This window comes from Epinephelus moara, chromosome 4 (genome assembly GCF_006386435.1).
Source record: "Epinephelus moara isolate mb chromosome 4, YSFRI_EMoa_1.0, whole genome shotgun sequence".
Taxonomy (NCBI): domain Eukaryota; kingdom Metazoa; phylum Chordata; class Actinopteri; order Perciformes; family Serranidae; genus Epinephelus; species Epinephelus moara.
Window position 1 is genome coordinate 7,603,800 of NC_065509.1, and position 21,937 is coordinate 7,625,736.

Here is a 21,937-nt window from a genome sequence, read left to right on the forward strand (position 1 = left end):
CTGCTTGCCGTGCTGCTGTAGCTCAGTCATAACTGTAACTGATGCTGAGACTCTACTGACTGTGTGACTGGTAGACGGCGGTGGGTGGCACAACAGGCCAAAACACAAATTCAAAACATAAACATGATTTGCAGACTTGCCAGACTATCACAGGGCAGACACATAGAGACAGACAACCATTCACACTCACATTCACACCTACGGACAATTTAGAGTCACCAATTAAACTTAACCCCAATCTGCATGTCTTTGGACTGTGGGAGGAAGCCGGAGTACCTGGAGAGAACCCACGCTGACGCGAGGAGAACATGCAAACTCCACACAGAAAGGCTCCCACACCTGGGATCAAACCAGGAACCCTCTTGCTGTGAGGCAACAGTGCTAACCACCACACCACCGTGCTGCCCTATGACCAGAACATGTGACGTAAAATAGCCAAAGACTGTTCACACCTCTCAATGTCGCTGTTAATCTTATCCAGCTTAGCTCTGGATCAGACAAATAGAGAAACTCTTAATACATTTTTTGAATAGTGTTGTGCCACACCCCATCCAATATCTACTCTCCAATGTCCTCCTCCCATCTCTGCTTGAAAGAGTCCAGAGCTTCAAGGTTATGAGCATGGAATATTTCGTAGATTTTCAGCCATTCGTAGGGAAAGGGAACTAGAGCTTAGATCGGGCCCAAAAAATCCAGCCCGACCTGGCCCGAGCCCGTGCACGTTATGTCCAGGACCGGACCGGCCCGTCCAATTAACTGTAATTATGGGCCCGAGCCCGATTTAAACCCGACATTTTTCAATAAATTGGCTGTTATAATTAAGAGTATTAAACCACAAGTCTTGTTATTTGAATGACAGAAATAGAGGATCTTAACAACACGGAAGCATGATTATGTAATAAAACAGATGTTTATTTTAGGATCCAGGTGGTGAAGAGCTGTGCGCGCACAATGTTGCAACATTGTAACTAAGTTTGTTGCAACTTTATGTGTCATACAAAGTGTGGTTTAATTTTATTTTTTATAATACTGTAGCGTCCGCCAGGACGTGTGGAAAGGATGACTCAGTTATTCTGCAATTAAACTACCGTTTATTACTGAACAGTACAGGTTACTGTTGGCTGTAACCACGCCAAAACAACCAACAAACAACAACTTAGCTGTAACTCCATCTGTGCACTCCTGCTCTCTCCTCCAGCTCGCTCATACACACACCAGCATCCCCGTCACACTCGCACCCCGCACCTCATTCAATCCCAAACATGCCATTAAGTCACAGAACATTGACATTATAACAGAACATTTACTGCAGGGTCGCTACAATACATAGCCTATAACACTATCAAATCATAGCTTTAACAAAAAAAAAAAAAAATGTTATATCTGACCAGGCCCGGCCTGGGCCCGTCAGAGGGAGGGGGGCTCCCGGCTTGGGCCCGCGTGCCGGGTCGGGCCGGGCTCGGGCTCGGGCAGAGAATCTAAGCTCTAAAGGGAACGCACACACAGGAAGGGAAACACCCGAAATAGGAGGCCACAAAGCTTCGGAGCTTTAGGTATCTGTAAAAGTGTACTATATGGATGTCAGATTTTTTAATTAGCTGGTCAAAAGAGGCATACGTGCCATCAACATAGAGATCATATAGTGAGCTAATGCTATTGTTGTACCATGTGTCAGTTGCTATGACTATCGTACAAGGAATAGACACTGAGTTCTTTGCCACTGGTGCAGCAAGTGAAGGGTCAATAAGTTTGAAATGGTGTCTGGACTGATAAAAAAAATTTAATAGCATACTTTACAACTTGATTTGATGTGATATTAGACAAAGTTACTGTAAAGAATTTAATTTAAAGATTGTATCCCTACATTTTAACTTCAACCTGTAGTATTTGATGTCTTAGATTCTCTTTTTTTACTTGTGTATTTTTTTTCTAATCCTTCTATATAGTTAATGAGCATTGTTGAATGGAGCATGAGCTGTAAGAGCTCCAATGCCAGTGATTGCTTCTCTGTAATAGGCTGCACATGACAATAAAGAACTCTCTTTCTCTCCTTATGTTATATACTGGCCACGAAATACACTTCAGTCATGCACGATTTAAGCTAAAAGAATATTTATATGGGGCAACATAGAACATAATAATTCAAACAAATGCATGAAAAGCGGAGGAAAACATAATGAAACTGTAGAAGCACTGCTGCTGAAATGTGATCCCTGTAGCTCAATTACAAGTCAGCAGTACAGCTTACTGTACCAGCACCACAGTTTGGAGTCCCTGGAGAATTTAAGGCTGCATGATGCTGGTGAAACAGTCCACTGATTCATTTCTATTGGATTAGTGGGAGCACGCTTCCCTCTTTTGTGTTGCCCTCTACCCACATGAAACACTGAAAGAAACACACTGATAAATTTCAGTATTTCAACAGGGATAATAAGGAAACTGCAGACATGTAGAATATACATTAGCACTACAATTACAGCAGGCCCAAGAGCATTGCGTGCCTAAGTAATTCAAAAGAGAGTACATGCTTAAACTAAAGACATCCAGCAAACATAGCTTGATTTTCTTTTTCTTTTTTTCTTTTTTAAAAACGACAACTGGTAGATTGTAATGCAAGATTTCACAAGTCCAGTCGTTTATTCCCACAAACAATATATTTTAGACAATTTTTAATTCATCAAGAAAATGTTGTGCTTTTATTTTGAAGGCAATGTTGCCTTACTTCCAGGAAGGGTCTTTCTTGCTTGACGAAGTTTATTTACTTCCCCTTCTCCAAGGTAACCAACCTGTATACACAGACACAGAGGTTGTATCCTATAGCTACATAGTGACACAGACAGACAGACAGACAGATAGATAGATAGATAGATAGATAGATAGATAGATAGATAGATGTCTAATGACACTGACATTCAATAAGACAGCGTCCAATTAATCCGTCATCCACAGGTATGTTTACTGTATCTGTATGTGTGTAACCAAGTGTGTGTTTGTAACGTGTATTTTACATCACATGTCCTCCTTATTGTCCAGCTTACAGTTCGCTATACTTTAATACAGGATTACACGCTCACTAACCAGTACATTAATTTGTCTTTTATGAAACTCTGGTCATTCTGAGGCCATGGTGATGTTGCATTAGACTGCATTGTATTAAAAGATACACATCCTGATTTTTTGTGTGTGTGTGTGTGTGTGTGTGTGTGTGTGTGTGTGTCCTGTGTGTGTCTCCTCTGTGTGTCTCCTGTGTGTGTCTCCAGTGTATAAAGATGCCGTCAGGTGATGGGAAAAGTGACATGGAGCGTGTGGGGGTCTTTAAAGAGATGAGCTACATCTCTGTAGGAGACAAGTACAACCCACCCACCAGCCGTAAGTATAGTATAGAATATAGTGTAGTATAGAATTAATTCACAAAAATATATATACCTGTATGTGATGAGAATTAATTAACAAGTTTTCTTAAATGACAAAACAAATCCTTTTAGTTACATTAGTGGCAGGTAGCAATCCACAGACCATCCTCTTTGGGGGAATATTAGGGATGTAACAATAAATAAAATGTTGCGATATCACGATAATAAAATGTCTCAATATTGTTGTGGGACTTTGATGAAATTTACCACGAGATAACATGTTTCACAAGTATAGACGAATTCGGCGAGTGATTTGTGTATGCCGCCATCTTACGGCGGCGCCATTGCTGTGGTGACATGTGTCAGTCATTAATTCATTATGCTGTCAGTGTGAACTGACTCTCTACAGTGACAGCATCATGAATAGCTGGATTGATGATGTTAGACAGTGGCCTCCGGTAACTGATGAAGGTATCTTAAATAAGTACCGATATTAATATAGAGATTAATCATTTGTTTGAGCGATAAGCAGGAAAGATTAGAGTAATAGGGAGATAACAGACTGTATCATTAAATACTGTGTAATATAACGTTAGCATACGTTACGTGTGCTGACGTCCATAGTCCATGGTTGTCTAAAAGGCGGTGTAAAATTTGCCCGACCCATCCGGAGCTCAGGTAATTTTGACCCTCAATCAGAGACCTGGAATTGCCGTTTTTCTGGTCATCGGAGGCCAGGCGATCAGTAAAATATTCTTGAATACCTAAAACAAAACACAAACACGTGTTGTTGTTGTTGTTTTTAGTCACATAGCCTGTCCATAATGATTAAATGTCACACTGCTAGTTTGCTAACGTTATATTACACAGTGTTTAATGATACAATCTATTATCTCCCTATTACTCTAATCTTTCCTGCTTATCGCTCAAACAAATGATTAATTTCTATATTAATATCGGTACTCATTTAAGATACCTTCATCAGTTACCGGAGGCCACCGTCTAACATCATCAATCCAGCTATACATGATGCTATCACTGTAGAGAGTCAGTTCACAATGACAGCATAATGAATTGATGACTGACACATGTCACCGCAGCAATGGCGCCGCCGCAAGATGGCGGCATACACAAATCGCTCGCCGAATTCGTCTATAGCTACGTTGTGTTATTTCTCCTTGTCAAAAATTATTCGTCTATAGCTACGTTGTGTTATTTCTCCTTGTCAAAAATTGCCAGGGCTCGACATTAATGCTTACCTGCAGGAAGTAAACTCTGTGATCAGAGTAGTGTAGGCCTCATGCAGTTGTCTGATCGGGCAAGGGAAATAAATGGGATGTCAAATGTACCGTTATCTGAACATGTTCTGTTTCGCTGAAGCAGAGCTATTCCAGCTGATCTGCCTGCAGGAGTCTATCTCACAACCACTGCCTTTGGGTTGAGTCTGTCAACCAATCAGAAGCTGTGCTTCTGACTTGTTGACCAATCAGAGGCTGTGTTTCTGACAGTGTGGCAGCTCTGATCTCAATTGCACTTCCTCAATGGAAAAATGAGCAACCATCTTCTTTTTGGTGGAAAATGTTCCTCCAACCACCCAAAACTGCCTTTGTTTTTTTTTTTAAATACCGTGATATATATCGTATTGTGGATTTTTTTATCGTGGTAATATTGTACCATGAGTTTTTGGTATTGTTACATCCCTATAAAATATGGTTCTAAACTCTCCATCATGAGTCTGTAAATTGTCCAGAGCAACTGGTACACTGTTTCTGGAAAGACATTCTGCTGCTCAGTTTTTACATGTAATTTTTATTGGAAAATCTCAATAAAACCCATAACTGCCTGCATGGCAAGTGGTAAGCAAGAGCAATATTAACACAGTTTCATGTCCTCTTAACAGTGCATTAGCTAGGTGGTGGTGGACACGAAATGTCTTAAAATTACATGCTGACAACACGAAAACAATGCCAATTCAAACAGTGTGAAGTTTTGGTGTGAAACAGTCTCAGTTAGGGTAGGTTTAGAGAACAAGAAACATACTTCAAGTTTAGGAAAAGAACATGGCTTGATTTTAAATAACTACATATGGGATGTGAGTGACATAAACTTAGATACTTTGCATGGTTATGTGAAGTATCTACATAAAGTACTCTGCATAGTTAAATGAAGTCTGTAAAGTCATGTAGCTACGCTGACTAACAGCGGTCTCCTCGTTGAAAGTCCATGTTTGTTTGACCCATCCAGCACCCATGCTATGTGGATTTTCTGGCTCTTTAATTTGTGTTTCCAAATACAACAAATGGTCCTCATTGACTTTCCACTGGCATTGTTATTTTAACACATTACATACCCACCACCACCACATAATGCATTGTTAAGACTTAGTGCATATATTTCCATGAGATGGGGCTGGCACTAAATATGATTTTGGTGATATGGGCGAACTCACCTTTTGATGATGACACAAACATAAAACAGACGTTGTGTACATGTATTAGCTACATTCTAGCAAAGTTACATTCATACGTGTGGTGACACAGATGCATCACTCTATAGAGATCATCAAAAAATATTGCAGGGTGCATGTAAATATGTGACGTCTTCCTTCTAAATCCAGGTCCATTTAATGAGTCGGCCTATCGTAGCCGACAGATGCAGGCGGGTGTGGCTAAACAACGATGTGCCCTGCAGAACGGCTTTTTTGAGAAATCCTTCAAACGAGTATTTGAACGTGAAGCACTGAGTGACCCGGTGAAACTTGCCCGACAGAACCGCATCCAGCAGGCCAAAAAGAACCTGGGCAAGGCGTTCCTGCCCTGTAATGGAGTCAAGAAGCCGTGAGAGAACACACACACAAACAGTAACATACACAAAAATAGCACAAAAATGTATGTTCTTATCCTGTTCCAAAGCCACATACTCCTACATCTACTCATGTGTTGTATTTATGTCTCCTTCATTTCTCTCTGCCTCCAGCTGTGGTTCAGGTAGTTACTATGGGACTCTATCTGGACCGGTTGAATCCATGAGTCCACTCTCAGTCGCCCGGAAAGTCAATCGCGCTCCTGGACGCAACATTGTCACCTCACCTCCCAAGAAAGGCAGTGGTTACAGGTTTATGGCAAGAAGTCTTTCTAGTTTAAAGCACAGCATAATGTAATCTATTTGTTCTCTATACCCTGGAACAACTACAATACCAGAGTGTGTAAATGCATTTTTACATACAACAACTCAAATATTTGAAGATTTGCATGTCATGAATTACTTGTTGTAGGACAGCTTCTAATAACTAGCAATCACATGAATCAAATCCCAAAGCTTTTCTGGGAAGATAAATCTGTTATGAAATGTACCCTAATGTGTAATTATCACAGTGTCACAGTCCTCGTGACAATGAGCAGTGTTGTGCAACAGACATTGCACAGAGAGGGACTTGACACTAGGATTTTGCAATCTTTTTTTAGACTTAAATATTTGAATTGCACTCATTTTTTATCTTAAAAACATACTCTGTGACAAGGATGCTATGGCTAACTCATGAAAATAGCACAATATTTGTAGCTGAAGTAAATACCATGTTATCTCCTGCAGCTATCCCAATGTCACACTGTCCAAGATTGAGCTGTATGCCTCAGACCCCTACAACCGAGCCAAAGAAGCAATGAAGGTAACACAAGACGATTCTGGATTAGTGTTACACCGTTGGGCCTTATTTTCTTCTTTAGTTTGGGCCATCATTTCTGTTGGTTATGTTAACATTGTAGGCTACTCACCAAATTACTGAAATTGCTAACATCTGGAAATACAGTGACTGCTCTCAGAAGAAGTCAGATGGGGCAACAAACAAGTGCAGTCAGACGTTCAGAAGCCAGTTGCACAAAACACCTTAAGTTTTCTCCTTAAGTATGACACTTAGACTTAATTTTTTTTACTTAAGGGTGATGCACAGAATCCCTAACAGGGTTACCTTAGTGAAATAAAAATGTTAAGGCATTTACTGCATTGAAAGATTTTACAGTGGTAAAATATTAGTTTCAATGATATCCATTTGTTTGCTTTCATTCAAGCTTGTGCTACCTTAAGTCCTTTCTGCAATGGTTTCTAATTTTAAGGGATTCCTTAAGTATAAGACCAAGATAAGGAGAAAACCTTTTAAGTTTAGCCTGTATAAGTTAGGGCCTTAAGGTGTTTTTGGATCAAAATTTCTGGGACCTCCCTGCAAGGAACTGCCCACTGGAGAGCTCCCCAGAGAACTACGTACTGTACCCTCAAGGGCTTTTTTTCTGTTTGCATTCACACAGCCAATAGGAATGCTTAAGTGATGTACTGTAAGCCACCCAGCGGTTGGTAAAACAACATCACTTTTGCTTTGACAAGTCAAAACTGTGTTGTAGTTCCACCATCACACAGATACTCAGAAATCCCTAGACTTTACTGTTGGTCACTTTTTCAGTGTTTTTTCCCCCACTTTTTACATAACATGCTGCTGTTTGGGTTTTGTGTTTTTTGTTGTTTACATGGCTTAAAAAAAGTCCCTCAAAATGATACTTTAAGAACTATGATTGTTCCTAGTTCTTACGGTGCAGACACAACAAAGACAGGTGGTTCTTAGAACTATGTAAAAGTTATATAGTGTCTCCTATAGTGACATCTCACAGGGCCAGTTGATGAACTGCTGTAGCTGGCGAGCTGTTTACTTGCTCGCCAGGCTAACCCTAGCCAGTCACAGCCACTCTCACAGCTCCTCTCTGTTTTCTCCCTCCAGTTCCTAGCATTTTGGTCACCATTGTACACTATTAAAAAATATTAAAGATGGAAAATAAAGCTCTCTAGGATAATGAGTTCACTTATAGTCAGTTAACTTAAAGGGCCAGTGTGTAATATTTGGCATGGTTTATTGTCAAATCTGAGTATTCTACCCATTAATATGTTTATATAAGTGTATAATCGCTATAAAATAAAATTCGTTTGGTTTTCGTAGCCTTATAATTATGCTTTTATATATATATATATATATATATATAGCAAGGGCCTTGCTTTAGAGAGGTCGCCATCTTGCGCCGCCATGTATTTAAGGCAGCCTGAGTGGACAATCCAGCCAGCCAGAGAACGCGTTTTGCGTGTATAAATAAACCAACGAAGACAGCGGGAGGAAGGAAGGAGGAGGAGGAAACAGCAGAGAGTGTTAGTAGTTCGTCGATAGAGAGTAGTGAAAAGTTTTTTTAGTTATAAAGTTTGCGAATGGACCACACTTACCACGCAACAGGAGAGAATGAACCCGAACCGTCATCTGCGAGGAAAAGAAGACGCAACTTCACTCCTTGTGATGCACTCTCTGCGGCGCTTTTCCTCCTGATGATATATCTCCCCAACGATGGTAGCAGTAGCACCGAATCCCATTCTGTGCATTCAGCCTCTCTTCTCGCCCGCTCAGCATCAAACACATGGAGTTCCTCATCTGTATGCTCCGGCTCAAACAGGTATGGCTCTGGGTCTGTGTCCGCTACAAGAAACTCTTCAAAATCGCGTTCAAAGTCGTCCATTGCAGCTACTATAGTCCGGAGATATTGCTAGGCTAAATAAACAGCTGAGCTCTGTTTACCGGCTACGCTGTCAGTCAGTGTGCGGGCTGGAGATTGGTGGAGCAGAGAGGGGAGGGGGGTCCCCGCTAGGTATGGTAAACGAGTATGTGTGTATGAAGTGTGTCTGTTACGCTAGAAGAGTCAGAGTTTGGGACGGAGTCTTTTACCCCCTGGAGTGTTACCGGAGTTTTTGGAGCGCTCAAATAAACTGGCCTTTTTCCCGAACGCTACTCTGGTCTCCTGCTCGTGGGGGATTCATTACAATATCGTAAAGTGGTTTATATTTCTAAATAAACATTTACCTCGTCACTAGATAGACCTACTCCTGAAAAACTCGTGTCTGCGGCTTTTTGTCCCTATGAGGCCACCGTCATTTACCCGATGGGAGGGGTGAGCGAGTGAGCCCTGCAATCTAGAATTTGACCACGGATGTCACTGTTTTCAACCCATTTTACACACTGGCCCTTTAACATACATGTTCAAAAAACATGGGCTACTAGTACCATCGACTCCTGTCTCATAACTCTTTAGTTTTGAATTTCAAATGTTTGTATTTGTGTGCATTATACAGAAAGAGGCAGCAATCCATCACTCCAAGATAAAAGATGGCCCCTTTAAACTCAACCTTCACCCCAGAGATTACTTCCAAGGTAATCCATATCGCTCTGACAAGCCACTCCCACCAGCAAACAAGTCCCTCCCAGCTGCACAGAAGGTCTCCACAGTTCCCTTCAAGCCCTCATCCCCCAGCAAAAAGGTGATTATCCCTCTGTCTGCTGCAACACATCAGGGTTGGAGGCAAATGTCTGAGTGAAAAATCAATTGCTGACCATTCAGTGACATTGATTTGACATATATCTGTTTTTAATAATTTATCTGGGTGTGTATGTGACTGTATCTTGTGTTAGATTGGAGGAATGAAAGCGGGGACGTTTGGCACTTATCCCTCACATTCTGCCGATCCGTACGTCATTCGCCGTTCCAAACCAACCAAGCAAGAGCCAATCTTCTGTCCTGTACCTGGTCCTAAGAGCATACCTGTCAAGAGTATCATCACTGTCAATGTCAACAGGTTTGATCCCTGTCTCTATTATTGATCTTCCCTTTCTCTGTTCTCACATGGGGGGATTTCAAGTGACATAAATGACCCTCTAGAGATCACAATGGCTTCTCCTTATTTACAGTAAAGGTCACAAATCTAAGGCAGCATCCTTTTGGAGGGCATTTCTAGTTAGTGGAACTGTCTCATTCTGAAGCTGCATTAACTGACTTTTTGGCCGCTTGAAGCAGCAGAAACAGGCCTGCGAACACGACGTTGACTTATCACTTTATAAATTTATGACAAATTATGTGTTAACAGACATGCAATCATATTTATCATTCATTTGGAATTGTGTGAGTGTCCATCTGATGAATGTAGGTCTTAGATTCACTCTCCTTTTAGCTCTGGTTTTGATCTCCACCAACTCCTGAGAAAAATGTGTGTCTCTTAGCCAACCGGTTCTCATTCAGGTCGTCAAATACTGATACTTTGTCACACCCCTTGATGTCTCATACCCATGACAAAGGCACTCTTCAGCACCTTTGTGTGATGCGTAGCGGCTTCCTGGGTGAAACACCTTGTAACACATGGTTAACACTGTGAAAAGCTCAGCTAGGTTTAGGCAACAAATCTACTTCTACTACTAGATCATGGTTTGTCTTAAAATAAGTATGTTTGTTACAGTATTATTGGTAAACGTAATGTCATAACATAAATACATAACGTCAGTGATGTGCCTCCCATAAATAAGTCACATGACCTTATGTTAAAACAAGATTGACTCTTGGTTTAACGTGGGACAGGAACAACCATCTTATGAATGAAAGTCCTGTGTTTGTTTACCCATCCACCTCACTCCATCCCACCCAGCTTGGACTTTCTTACTCTTTCTACTATGTCACTTGCTCTCAGCGTCAAATATTGCCACTGACTGGTTTTCATTGGAGTTACTTGAAAGTCTGGTGTGTCTCATAAGCAAGCTGAATGGTGCCTTTTGGGGTCTGCATCCCTTGCCAAGGGTCGTGAAAAAGTTTCCCTATTTGACAACCTGGTAAATTGTAAATGGACTCGCACTTGTATAGTACCTTTCTAGACTTCTGACCATTCAAAGCACTTTTACACTACATGTCACATTCACCCATTCACACACACGTTCATACCCTTTGGCGGAGTCACCTGCTACTCAGTTCAACAGTCATAAGGCTCGTTTCCACTGAAGAAGTTCCTGGTACTATTTGGGGGGCAGGAACTTTACAGGAACGTCCTCTTGCTCGGCCCTCTCAACCGCCATGTCTCCACTGAGAGGGCAGAGTAGGAGGAAGGTTCCTGTAAAGTTACCGGGCTCTGGATGTAACGTAATCGTTGCGCGACCATTTTGACCGGGGCGACGCGGCAAAGAAACAAACAAAGAAGAAGAAGCAGAAGTACGAAGCAGAAGTAAGAAGAAGAAAGCAGACATAAGAAAGACGATAATCAACATGGAAAGAGCTGAGGTGGTTGCTGGGTTTCTGGCGTGTCTCTTCGTTTACATGGCGGTGGAAGCTATGAACGAGCTAACCCTCGTCTGCTGAGTTTTAAAAATGCCGGCTATTTTGCCGCTTTTTGTTGACGTCACATCCTGCCTTGAGTATATCCAATCAGCACCAAGTAAACCCCAAGCCCCACCCAGGAGTTTTTCGGGGCCGTTCTGAGTGCCTATTCCGAGGCGGGGACTTGTTTAGCACCTGTAAAAATTCGGAACTCTGTCCTTCGGGGGTGGTTCCTGCGGTGGAGACATGCACCAATGGCCCCGGCCCCGTAAAATTACCCCGAAGTTCCTGCGGTGGAAACAGGCCTATAGGCAATCACACACAGCCATCAGGAGCAATTTGGGTTCAGTATCTTGCCCATGGATACTTCAACAAGTGGACAGGTGAAGCCAGAGGTCGAACCACCGATCTTCAGATAAGTGGACGACCCACTTTAGCTCCTAAGCCACAGCCGCCCCACCTAGAGATGAGAATGGGCCGCTTTAGCTGCTAAATGCACCACTATGTTCCCCATAAAATCCGGGCTGTATGAATTATGACTCTTGTCTATTGTGAGCAAAAGAGGAAGTAGTGTGTTGTAGATCGGAATTGCATTGCTACACAACAGCCTGGGTCCATGTTTACTTCCTGTCAGATGATGTCATTAACATGCACTCCAAAGAAATCCAACAGGATACACATAAGGACCTAATTACATTAAAAGGTAATACACCTAACAACACAGAGTCCCATCATTCAGTAGAGGTCTGCTGGTGTTCAAGTACCGCATGACATGCGTGCAACATGACTAACATTCTTTTATCAGTGTTCACGAAGAGTTAGTTCAGTTCAGTTCATGTCCATATTTCTCACGGATATCCTGTGTAAGAGGACACACAAGTATACGTATGTGTTTCATTTTGTATGCCAGTCTTACAGCAACACACACGTTGTTCTGGTGGTGTGCGGCTCCACCTCCCCATTTCTACGTACAATCTATGAGAGGATAACCGTAACCATGTAAAAGTTATCCTCAGATGGACTTCAGTGTATGGTGTATTGTTGGTATAAAGTGGATGATCAGACATATCCTGATTAATGGCTTGTTAGTCTTGTAACTTGTTCCCTTTTTAGAAATACATTTTTCTGTCATCTCTCTACAGTCCTTCTGAATATGATCTTGTTTCCATTATCTCAGACAAGTATGAGTTCATGACTTGATTCTCTTTTCTCATCATTTCTTGAACATACCACAAGGGGTCACGTCAGGGACCAAGCAGTGAGGCATTAAGGAAAACAGGGGTGTGTTGGAAAAAATAGGGTTTTTATTTACCCAAAAGAAGAAGTGGTGCAAGTGGTCAACAACATAGAACTATACTCAAACTAACAGCAACAAAACAAGGTGTTAACTAAACAAAGTGACCTAACAAAATGAAACATGAGGGAACATATATAGTGGCTTGCCCAAACCATCTAACACAAAAAGGGGAAAACAAAATGGACGTTTAACTAGAACTAATACGAAGGAGAAAAAAAAAACGAACTAAACCCAAATTCCCCCCTCTGACATGACAGTAGATGGTTTTGCCTGATGAGCTGGCCACAGGGTTTAGCAGCTTTCTGCCCTTGGCCATGTGTTTGTTTCTCAAAGAAGAGACCTCCCACCAGCACTTTAAAAAAGTTAGCTAACTGTAACCTAAACCATGATCTTCTCCCACCCACGTTGTTTTTGTGCTCCTGCTGACTGAGGCCTCAGATCAAAAAGCACTTGTGTGTGTCATTGTAAATGTAAAAACAATGTGTTTTGTTGTTTCGTTAAGTTGACTTGTTGGCCCTGATCATAGAGTGATGTACCTGTGGTGTGACTTGAATGTTAAGGATTTTTGTTCTTGAAATTAATAAATGAGTAAAAATAAAATTCAAGTTTAGTCTTTGATACATTATAACTTTGACATTTTAAAGACAATATTAGTTGAACTAAATGTGGTATGGTATTGTATTAGAGTCTCTGAGGAGAGCTGTAATTTAATCTGCCAGTTTTTGCAAGATAAATAGTCAAAACTGTGCAAAAAGTCAGTATAAAAGAGAAAGACACACACTGAGCTAAATCTTTTTTATTTGTTTTTTTCTTCTGCTTTTTCAGGAGTGTGAACTCTGCAAACTACACCTCAACCATTCCAGCTGTGATGACCTTCTGACTTCATTACCCATACTGCACCAGCACTGGCTGACTTGAGTTATTTTACTACTTCAGTGTTTTTTGTCTATCGGCCACGGGATTCATACAGATATAATGCTTTAAAAAATGTTTATCCCAAAATTTATTTATATAGATGGATCAAAGGATTAATTCAATTGGAAAGTGTTTTTTGTTTTGCATCTTTGTTTCATTTTCTCTTTCGGGTATCTTTGTAATGGATGTTACACCCAGTAACAAACAAGAGATCAAATAAAGCTGAGAAGTTACTTTTGTCTTGCACTGTGTGACAGGATGCTTTTACAATGAGACTTTATGGAAAAGAAGAATTACCCATGATCAGTACAGCAGTATGTCTATGCAAGTTGTTTACAATGTTCTTTTCAAAAGAACTGGATGATGGTTGTTTGGTCCTCGAGGTCAGAGAGTTAGTGCTGATTGACACTGACTGATGTGTTGCCTTGTGTCACCTCATGTCTTCTATTAAACGTTGTTCTTAAACACACCACAAACACTATGTGTGAAATTGTATTTTAATGGATCTTTTGGTTTCAACAGTATTTGGCAAGTTAAGGTGAGAATGTGTTGCAATGCTTGCTATGAGTATATTCAAGTTATTCCATGTTGTAGCTGATTCATATGATCTACAGGTAGATACAGTGTAAGAGGGTTGAATACGGTTACATAATTTATGACATAACTCACAACAAGCAAGTTACTGTATCTTTATATAAAGAATTATATGCAACCTGCTAAACGGTCTTTCCCTGCTGGAAAGTGGTGGGTTGCCCCCTCTAGGTTGGGAGGGAGTGAAAGAGTTCAAGAATCTCATGGTCTTGTTCATGAGGGAGGGTAAAATGGAGTATGAGCTGGATGGGCAGTTTGGCGCAGCCGCAGCAGTGATGCCGGCACTACACTAGATCATCATGGTAAAGGCAAGGCAAAGCTTTCGATTTACCAGTCCACCTATGTCCAAACCCTCATCCCTGGTCTTGAGCTTTGGGTAATGACCGAAAGAATGAGATTGCGGATATAAGCAGCTGAAATGAGATTCCTCTGAAGGGTGGCTGGGCTCAGCCTTAGAGATAGGGTGAGGAGCTCAGGAGGGAGCTCGGAGTAGAGCCGCTGCTCCTTTGTGTTGAAAGGGGTCAGTTGAGGTGGTTTGGGCATCTAATTAGGATGCCTCCTGGGCACCTCCCATTAGAGGTGTTCCAGGAAAGTCCAGCTGGTAGGAGGCCCTAAGGGAAGATCCAGAACATGCCGGAGGAATTACATATCTCATCTGGCCTGGGAACGCCTCTGGATCCCCCAGAAGGAGCTGGAAAGCGTTGCTGGGGAGAGGGACGTCTGGAGCACTTTGCTCAGCCTGCTGCCCCTGCGAACTGGACCTGGATATCAGATGAAAATGGATGGATGGATGCTAAACAGGACAAGCAGTAGCTTAGTAGAAAGGTATAGTACAGCACAAAATCTATTGCTGATAGGGCAGCAATGAAATTAACCAAAACATAAGCAGAAATATGAGTATCTAACTGTTCTTAGAACCTTTTTTTAAAGGTTGCAAAATATATAACCAAACATTAGAGAACATTTCCTGAAAGTTAGCTGTTTGCTGAGTAAGTTTTTGACTGCCTTCTTGTTGTTAACATAACTAACTGTGGTACCATATTCAAAGGTTTTTTGCAAAAATCCAGGTTGGAGCCAGTCTGTTTCTTTTTATTTATTTGGAACTTTCCAATTAATGGCTTCTGTCAATGAACTTCTTGTCACTACACCTCTCCTTACAAAATGCTCAATGTCCATTCAGATTATATTTTGTAAAATTAAAGAAGAGGTGGCAAATACTTGTTTCCGTTTCGATACATAAAACTCACCAGAATATTAAGCCTGTCTAACCTCATCACCTCTGGTTTCCTGTACCTATCCAAAGCAAAATTTTCTTACTTTCTTACTAACATAGTATATATAACAGGGTAGCAATACCAGTTCAATTGTACATAAAGGAATGTCCAAAAAAGTATCCCCTGTGGGTGAGTTTCATCTAGTATATTTCTGATATGTTTTGAAAGCATTTTTCCATTGTAATATGAATTTCCCTCAAGAATATACTGTTCTTTTTTTTTATTTAACCTTTATTTGACCAGAAAATAATTTATTTTTCAAGAGTGTCCTGGCCAAGACAGGCAGCAACATAACTTACAGACAGACAACATGGAAGAAAAATACAGAATAAAAGTGTCTCAGCTCTAAAACAAACAATATAAAACACAAAATGAGATAACTAGCCTACAGAGAAAAGCCAAAGATTATGTTAATATGTGCTGTAAGTGAAACATACAAACACAAGAAGGGCAACTACACATGATTACAAAGACCCCCTAAAATACATTGTGACACTGACATATAGATGATTGCGTACAAATTCCTGCAACAATTCTTTGGAATGGCCAGAGGAACCAGTGAGTGTAACGTAAGTCCTTCTGCTGAAGATTCCACATATAAGGAAAGTGTCAAATCAATGGCTTGCAATTACAATTGTAAAATTCATCCGCAGCTGAGTCATCAGTAACAGAATTACTCAGATATTGATATGTAATATTATATATTATTTCATGATGGCTTTGTTTTCTTGTATTACTTGCTGAATGCTTTTTCAAGTGTGGCGTAAATACATTTGGGTGAAATGAGCAGAGCTTTACTGGAGTTCTGCAGGCTGTTGTGTTGTTCAGAGGAAAATGGGCAGATGGTGCATCTGTTCGTTCGACGATCTTTGGGAGAGCTTCCCTTCCCACAATGCACAGCGGCATAGTGCACTTCATAAATCTATGCGCGACTTCCGCTCGGTCTCTCAGTCTACCAGAACCATGGCGCGTGGACCGGTGCAGAAATGCTTGTCAGCTAAGGTGAGTAATTCATTACTTTAAACAAGCGTTAATGTAATAACGTAATAACTTACGTTACTGAATCACATAAACCGTCACGAGAGAGTGAACGGTTAACTCTGTAAAGTTAATGCGGTTACTTTATTTCTGTGCAGAAGTGGCGGTTGTATGTGAGCTCGTTGTGTCCTAAGAAGTTAACATTCCCGCCAAAGCAGCCTGAATGTACAGTAACTGTTAATTCATGGTCTAGGAGCCAATTACTGATCAAAGGGCTGCGCACGTGCGCAACCTCGAGCACGTGAGTGTAATAGGACTGCTGCTAGCTAACCGTCCCGCTCAATATTTTCGGTGGAAAAGAGTCCGAAGCAACAAACTCTAAACCTCAAGTGTTGTGGGAATATAGTGAAAGATGTATGTAGTAACAAAGGTTTGCCCTGTTTCAGTTACTAGTAGGAGACGGTCCTAAATGGAAAATAGGCAACGACGTCATGGCGCAATGCATTCTGGCTAACTACTTTCCCGTTCGGAAGCGTACATGGAGCTTCACTGTTAACTGCAGCACGTTACCCGGAGTCTGTTACACCAACACCTGTCCCCCGCAAAACAACGTTGGGTAGGAACTATAGTTAACACTCACTTGAGGCTAAGGGGACGTAAAGTAGCAACTAAAGGTACACAAGAAATTAGTATGAATAGAATAACTGCTCATGTGCTTATGATGTAAGGGATAATGTATAATGAGCCGGTGAATACTGGGAAAATAACTCCCGACAGGGGAATAGAACCCCGACGCGCAGCGGAAGGGTTCTATTCCCCTGTCGGGAGACAACAGACAAAAGTAACTGTTGACCAATCAGAATGCAGCATTTAATAGAGCCGTGTAATAAAAAGGATTATTACACGGCTCTATTAAATGCTGTATTCTGATTGGTCAGTAGCGGCATTCTGCGGTCTGATATTACTGTGTAATGACCGCTGCTAGTAGCAACGGTCATTACACACAGTTGCTATGTAGCCCAGCGTTGCTAGGGATGCTGCCCTGCAACACTGCAGCTGTCAAACAACTTCCGAGGGAAAAAACAAACAGAAGTGGCTGATTTTAACGGATGCCGCTGAAGAAAAAGAATACCTACGGACTTTGTCTGCCAAAAACAAAAGAACCCGGAATTGAATACACACTCGGCAGTCATGCTTAATGACATTTTACGCGAGTTTTATGCCTCGGTTCAGTCCACTAAGCCTGGGTGAGTACAAAACTTTCACCAAAAGTTGTGGAATCCGGTCGGTTTTAATGCACTTCGCAGAGGCAGACAACATTATTTATTTAACTGATAATTAGCCGTGTAATAAGCGGGATAATGTATAATGAGCCAGTGAATACTGGGAAAATTCTAGTTCTATTCCCCTGTCGGGAGTTATTTTCCCAGTATTCACCGGCTCATTATACATTATCCCTTACGTAATTACTGAATGTAATAGTGTAAATTCTGTAAGTCCTAAATAACAATGTAGGATTATACCTGCTAAAATCATCATGCCACAGTATTCTGTAAAATATAAATTTGAATGTTGACTTAGTTACCTCTTTAAATAACCCAAAAATATAATGTTTAAAGTAACTAAGGTTACATTAGTATAAGCTGCAGAATGTTTCAAAAACCAAAGGTACTAAAAAGAACTGAAACAAAGGCTTCCTCGGTTAATCTTTAACTCGTCTTTTTTTCCTCAAGATGAAAAACTTAATGTTTTTTTCTAATATGATATGGTTGTTTCATACTGACTTTTTAATAGTGAGGTTTTATTATGTGTGATGCATGATTGTTGACAACAGAAAGGTTGGAGCTAAAATGCACCTAGCTAAAATTCTAATTGGCAAGCTTTGATGAGCATTAATTTATGTAACGCTACAAGGTTCCAAATGCATATAATCCCTTGAGATGCAAAGAGATTAGTAACTATACCTTACTGTAAAGTCTGTACCCAGTTTGTATGACAGGTTTAAACACTTGAAGGCTTGACTGTGGCCTTCATCATTGCGCACCCATGTGACATTCATTTTTGTCCCTTTCAGAGCTGCAGTGTCTCCTGATGAGTAAGTGCTGTGTCACGTAGTGGACACTATGGGATAGAGCTACCAACGGGAGTCCTGCCTTGCCTTTGGGACTAATGGTAAATATTCAGAACTGTCATTTAAGTATTACAAAGCATTAGCTACCATGCTATCACTTTTGATGTGGAAGGAGAGCACAGATTTAATGACATTAAGAGGAATGATGACAGCAGGTGCATTGTTTGGGGATGGGCCTCTGCACGAGGCTCTGCTCAGGTTTCTCCCAACCTTTCATTCAGTTATTGTAGCACAACCCACATTATCACTCCCTCCCTCCCACCCCAGCACTCAGTCAGCTGACCAGGTGATGTGTCTGGCTCAGTGTTACAGTGCTGGTAGAGGAAGTCTCTGTGCCTGCTTGTAGCTCTGCAGGTTCTGTTTTAGAGTCTGCTGCTTCTGAGTTGTCACAGAGCATGGCCCAACGAGAGTGGCCTGCCCTGATCCAACAGCAGGGCAGGCCTAGTGCAGGGCCGCACATTGACATACTGACACCATTAGGGGGGGCTTTTGGGTATGCGTTTTGCTTACATTGTTGATATGCACTAGTGGAGCCTGACAATAGGCAACATGTTTCTCACAGGCTCAAACCCAGATAAACCTTTAACTTGGATTACATTGCCTTGTCCTGATGAGGGTTGCATTTTGGCTTTGCTCATAGGTTTAGAGATTTAAAATGACAGCGATTTATGCTGTAACATATGCTGTCAGTAGGTGCCAGTCAAGATGGGAAATGCAACAAATTGAGAGTTGCTAATGTAACTAAAGTTCTATGAATTCTGGGTGACTGCCAAAATACTGCCAAAAAGTACCATTCCAAAGACGGCACCATTATTTTAATAAGGCAAGCTAACTTGTATTAAGACAGATAAAGCATGTGCCAGTTCAATATTAACATTTAGATGTAGTTTAATATTTTTACAAAATATATTCTAAACCAAGCCAAAATTGCACAGTTAATGCTTGTTCTATTATGTTTAATAACCAGTATTAAGTTTGACAAAGAACCTTGCAGTTCCTTTAGGCTTCACTCATTATCGGGATACATTTTAAACTGGCAGCATTATATTTATCAATCAATTGAGAAAAAATGTGTTTTTTTTTTAATGCCATTGTGGAGCCCTAAATGCACTTGCTTGTTACTGAGGTCTTCTCAGGGTTCTGTTTTAAACCAGTGAGTTAACTTAGTCAACTTGCCTCGTGTTTTATAAACTGTCACTTACTACAGCTTGTTCAGACACTTGTTACATTATTTAAGTCATAATTAAAAGTGTGGCACTCACATTTTTAAAATTGCACTCTTTCAAATTCCCATGCTGATACAAAAGTGATTAATGGTTCCAGCCCCAATACAAACAGACTGTGTCCCAGTTCTGTCTGATTGATTTTACAGTTGGTTTTCATAGCAAGGAGCTCCATTCACATCTGACACATTGGCTCAAATTCCTTTAAACTGTTACTAAATCAGACAAATGGGACCTGGTACACTTCTCTTTACACATTACTGTTTTCCTTGTGTTGCAGGCAGAGCCTCTTGCAGCTGCTCAGCGTGGGGCTGACTGTCATGCTGCAGGCTGACTGAGGGTAAGTAGCAGAACCACTTGTACTTTTTTTTTTTTTTTTTTTTTAATATGAAACGATCATGTTTCATGCTGTGATGACTCAATATAACACATCATGCTGACAAACACCGTGGTGAAGCATAAGCTCTGAGCATAGCAGCTGACAGACAGCAGTGATCGGTTGTGTGGTTTTAGTTTTACTGACTGCTCTTTTCTCTGCAGGAGCATGTGGAGCAGCTGGCCTGCAGGGAGAGCAAACTTCTGGAAAAAAAGAAGTGAGACTGAACCAGGTATGTATGACATCCTGCCAGTTTGCATACAGTGTGTATAGAAACAGTGTAAACCCAATCATGTACTGCCGTGGCAGAGATCTCCTCTCTGCTGTGGAATCTCAGTATTGGGAGAGAAACCTCAGGACTTTGGCACAGGTTTAAGTAAAAACCATTTACCAGAACCTGACTGAAGACCTGAAACATACCTCTGTTACAGCCCATTAAACTAAACCTGGTATGTGCTGTCTGGTAACACTTGTGCTTTGTGTTTCTAGTGTGGTCGGTGTAATCTGCCGGGCTGGTCTGGATAAGTGGATATGTTCCTGTCTCAGTCCGCCTGCTGGGATGTGACTGGGCTGCGGACAGCCATCAGTACACCCCTACGGTGTAACCATGTCTGCAAAACTTGGTTTAGGCTGGAAACAAGTTTATAAATTATGAAGGCATCACCTACATTAAACATCTACAGAAAATAAGTTGACCAGTTTTTCTAGAATATAAAATCTGTGGTCTGAACTAAGTACATCTGAAATCATGTGCATATGTTTGAATAAAGTTTAATTGTGCATTATCACAATGGTCCTGTTTGGTGATTTTTCATTAGTTTTTCAGAGTTGACTCAAGGCTTAGAGCTGTTGGTAACTTTTTTTCTTTTTTTTTTAGCAAATATTGCATTATATAAAGTTATTTGTTGTAGCAGTGTCCTGACAGTAATACATGAGGCAGACAATCTGAAAAGAATCATGCTCCTCTGCCTCCATAGTTCTAATAGCATTTGAAAGAATCATGTTAACAACCAATCAGAGCCTACGAGTATTGAACATACCTGTCAATCACTGCTCATTAACTGTAGTCAAACTAGGAAACATTGAACTGTTCAGCAGTAAAACCAGAGTTTGATTTGGCTGATGGGTGGTGCTTAGTTTTTAACATGGCAGCTGTCATAACGGAATCTTGATTCATATTTGACCAGCGCCTCAGTTTGCAGTTCACAATCAGTGATTGACAGCTGCTTGTAAGAGGAAGAATCCCAACAATTTATCTGTACAGAATATAGGATTTAGAAAGTAAAATGGACTTTTGAAGGTACAATTTAGGCGACAATACCATTAAAGATGTAATTAGATTTTGAGGGGACAGTGTCAGTGTTTGATTGGGTGACAAAGAGAAACCAGTGCAGACTATCTCTGTAAAATCTTCAAAAAGCCTCCAGCACAGCTCCAGTGCTCCATGTTAGAAACTCATGAGCATCAGAAAAAATGTTTGAGCAGCTACAGTAGCTGCCAGGCACCACAAACATAATTTAACTGTCACATAGGAGGATTAAAGCAACACTTTTTAAATACTGTATACTAGTCCATACCCATTGGTAGCTTTGTCACCTTCTACCTATGCCAATCCTCAATGCCTATGTGCAGTTTCACATAGATTG

The 21,937-nt window shown here is 41.0% G+C and overlaps 2 protein-coding genes, 1 long non-coding RNA gene and 2 other non-coding genes across 5 annotated transcripts in view; 4 read left to right on the forward strand and 1 right to left on the reverse strand.

The window, feature by feature from the left end:
* spdl1 (spindle apparatus coiled-coil protein 1) overlaps window positions 1–21,937 on the reverse strand; it is a 581,008-nt gene that overhangs the window by 265,655 nt on the left and 293,416 nt on the right. The window lies entirely within an intron of this gene.
* c4h4orf47 (chromosome 4 C4orf47 homolog) lies at window positions 2,813–14,178 on the forward strand. Its single transcript, XM_050043000.1, has 8 exons — window positions 2,813–2,949; window positions 3,261–3,369; window positions 5,971–6,190; window positions 6,330–6,467; window positions 6,945–7,020; window positions 9,507–9,692; window positions 9,844–10,007; window positions 13,629–14,178. Exons 2-8 carry the CDS (start codon window positions 3,270–3,272, stop codon window positions 13,681–13,683), a joined length of 939 nt encoding a protein of 312 aa, XP_049898957.1. The 5' UTR covers window positions 2,813–2,949; window positions 3,261–3,269; the 3' UTR covers window positions 13,684–14,178.
* Window positions 16,493–21,076, forward strand: LOC126389357 (uncharacterized). The gene is made up of 5 exons (XR_007569832.1): window positions 16,493–16,585; window positions 18,636–18,733; window positions 20,196–20,255; window positions 20,456–20,523; window positions 20,781–21,076. It is a non-coding gene; the product is annotated as an uncharacterized LOC126389357 (long non-coding RNA).
* Window positions 18,955–19,153, forward strand: LOC126389527 (small nucleolar RNA SNORA74). Its single transcript, XR_007569869.1, has one exon. It is a non-coding gene; the product is annotated as a small nucleolar RNA SNORA74 (small nucleolar RNA).
* On the forward strand, window positions 20,321–20,389 carry LOC126389528 (small nucleolar RNA SNORD63). Its single transcript, XR_007569870.1, has one exon. It is a non-coding gene; the product is annotated as a small nucleolar RNA SNORD63 (small nucleolar RNA).

Excerpts from the sequence above, each read along its gene's own strand:
- c4h4orf47 (XM_050043000.1), top strand. The coding sequence starts at position 3,270 with ATGCCGTCAGGTGATGGGAAAAGTGACATGGAGCGTGTGGGGGTCTTT. Across the intron at positions 3,370-5,970 it reads GTACAACCCACCCACCAGCC|GTCCATTTAATGAGTCGGCC; the intron begins GTAAGTATAGTA and ends TTCTAAATCCAG. Across the intron at positions 9,693-9,843 it reads CCTCATCCCCCAGCAAAAAG|ATTGGAGGAATGAAAGCGGG; the intron begins GTGATTATCCCT and ends ATCTTGTGTTAG.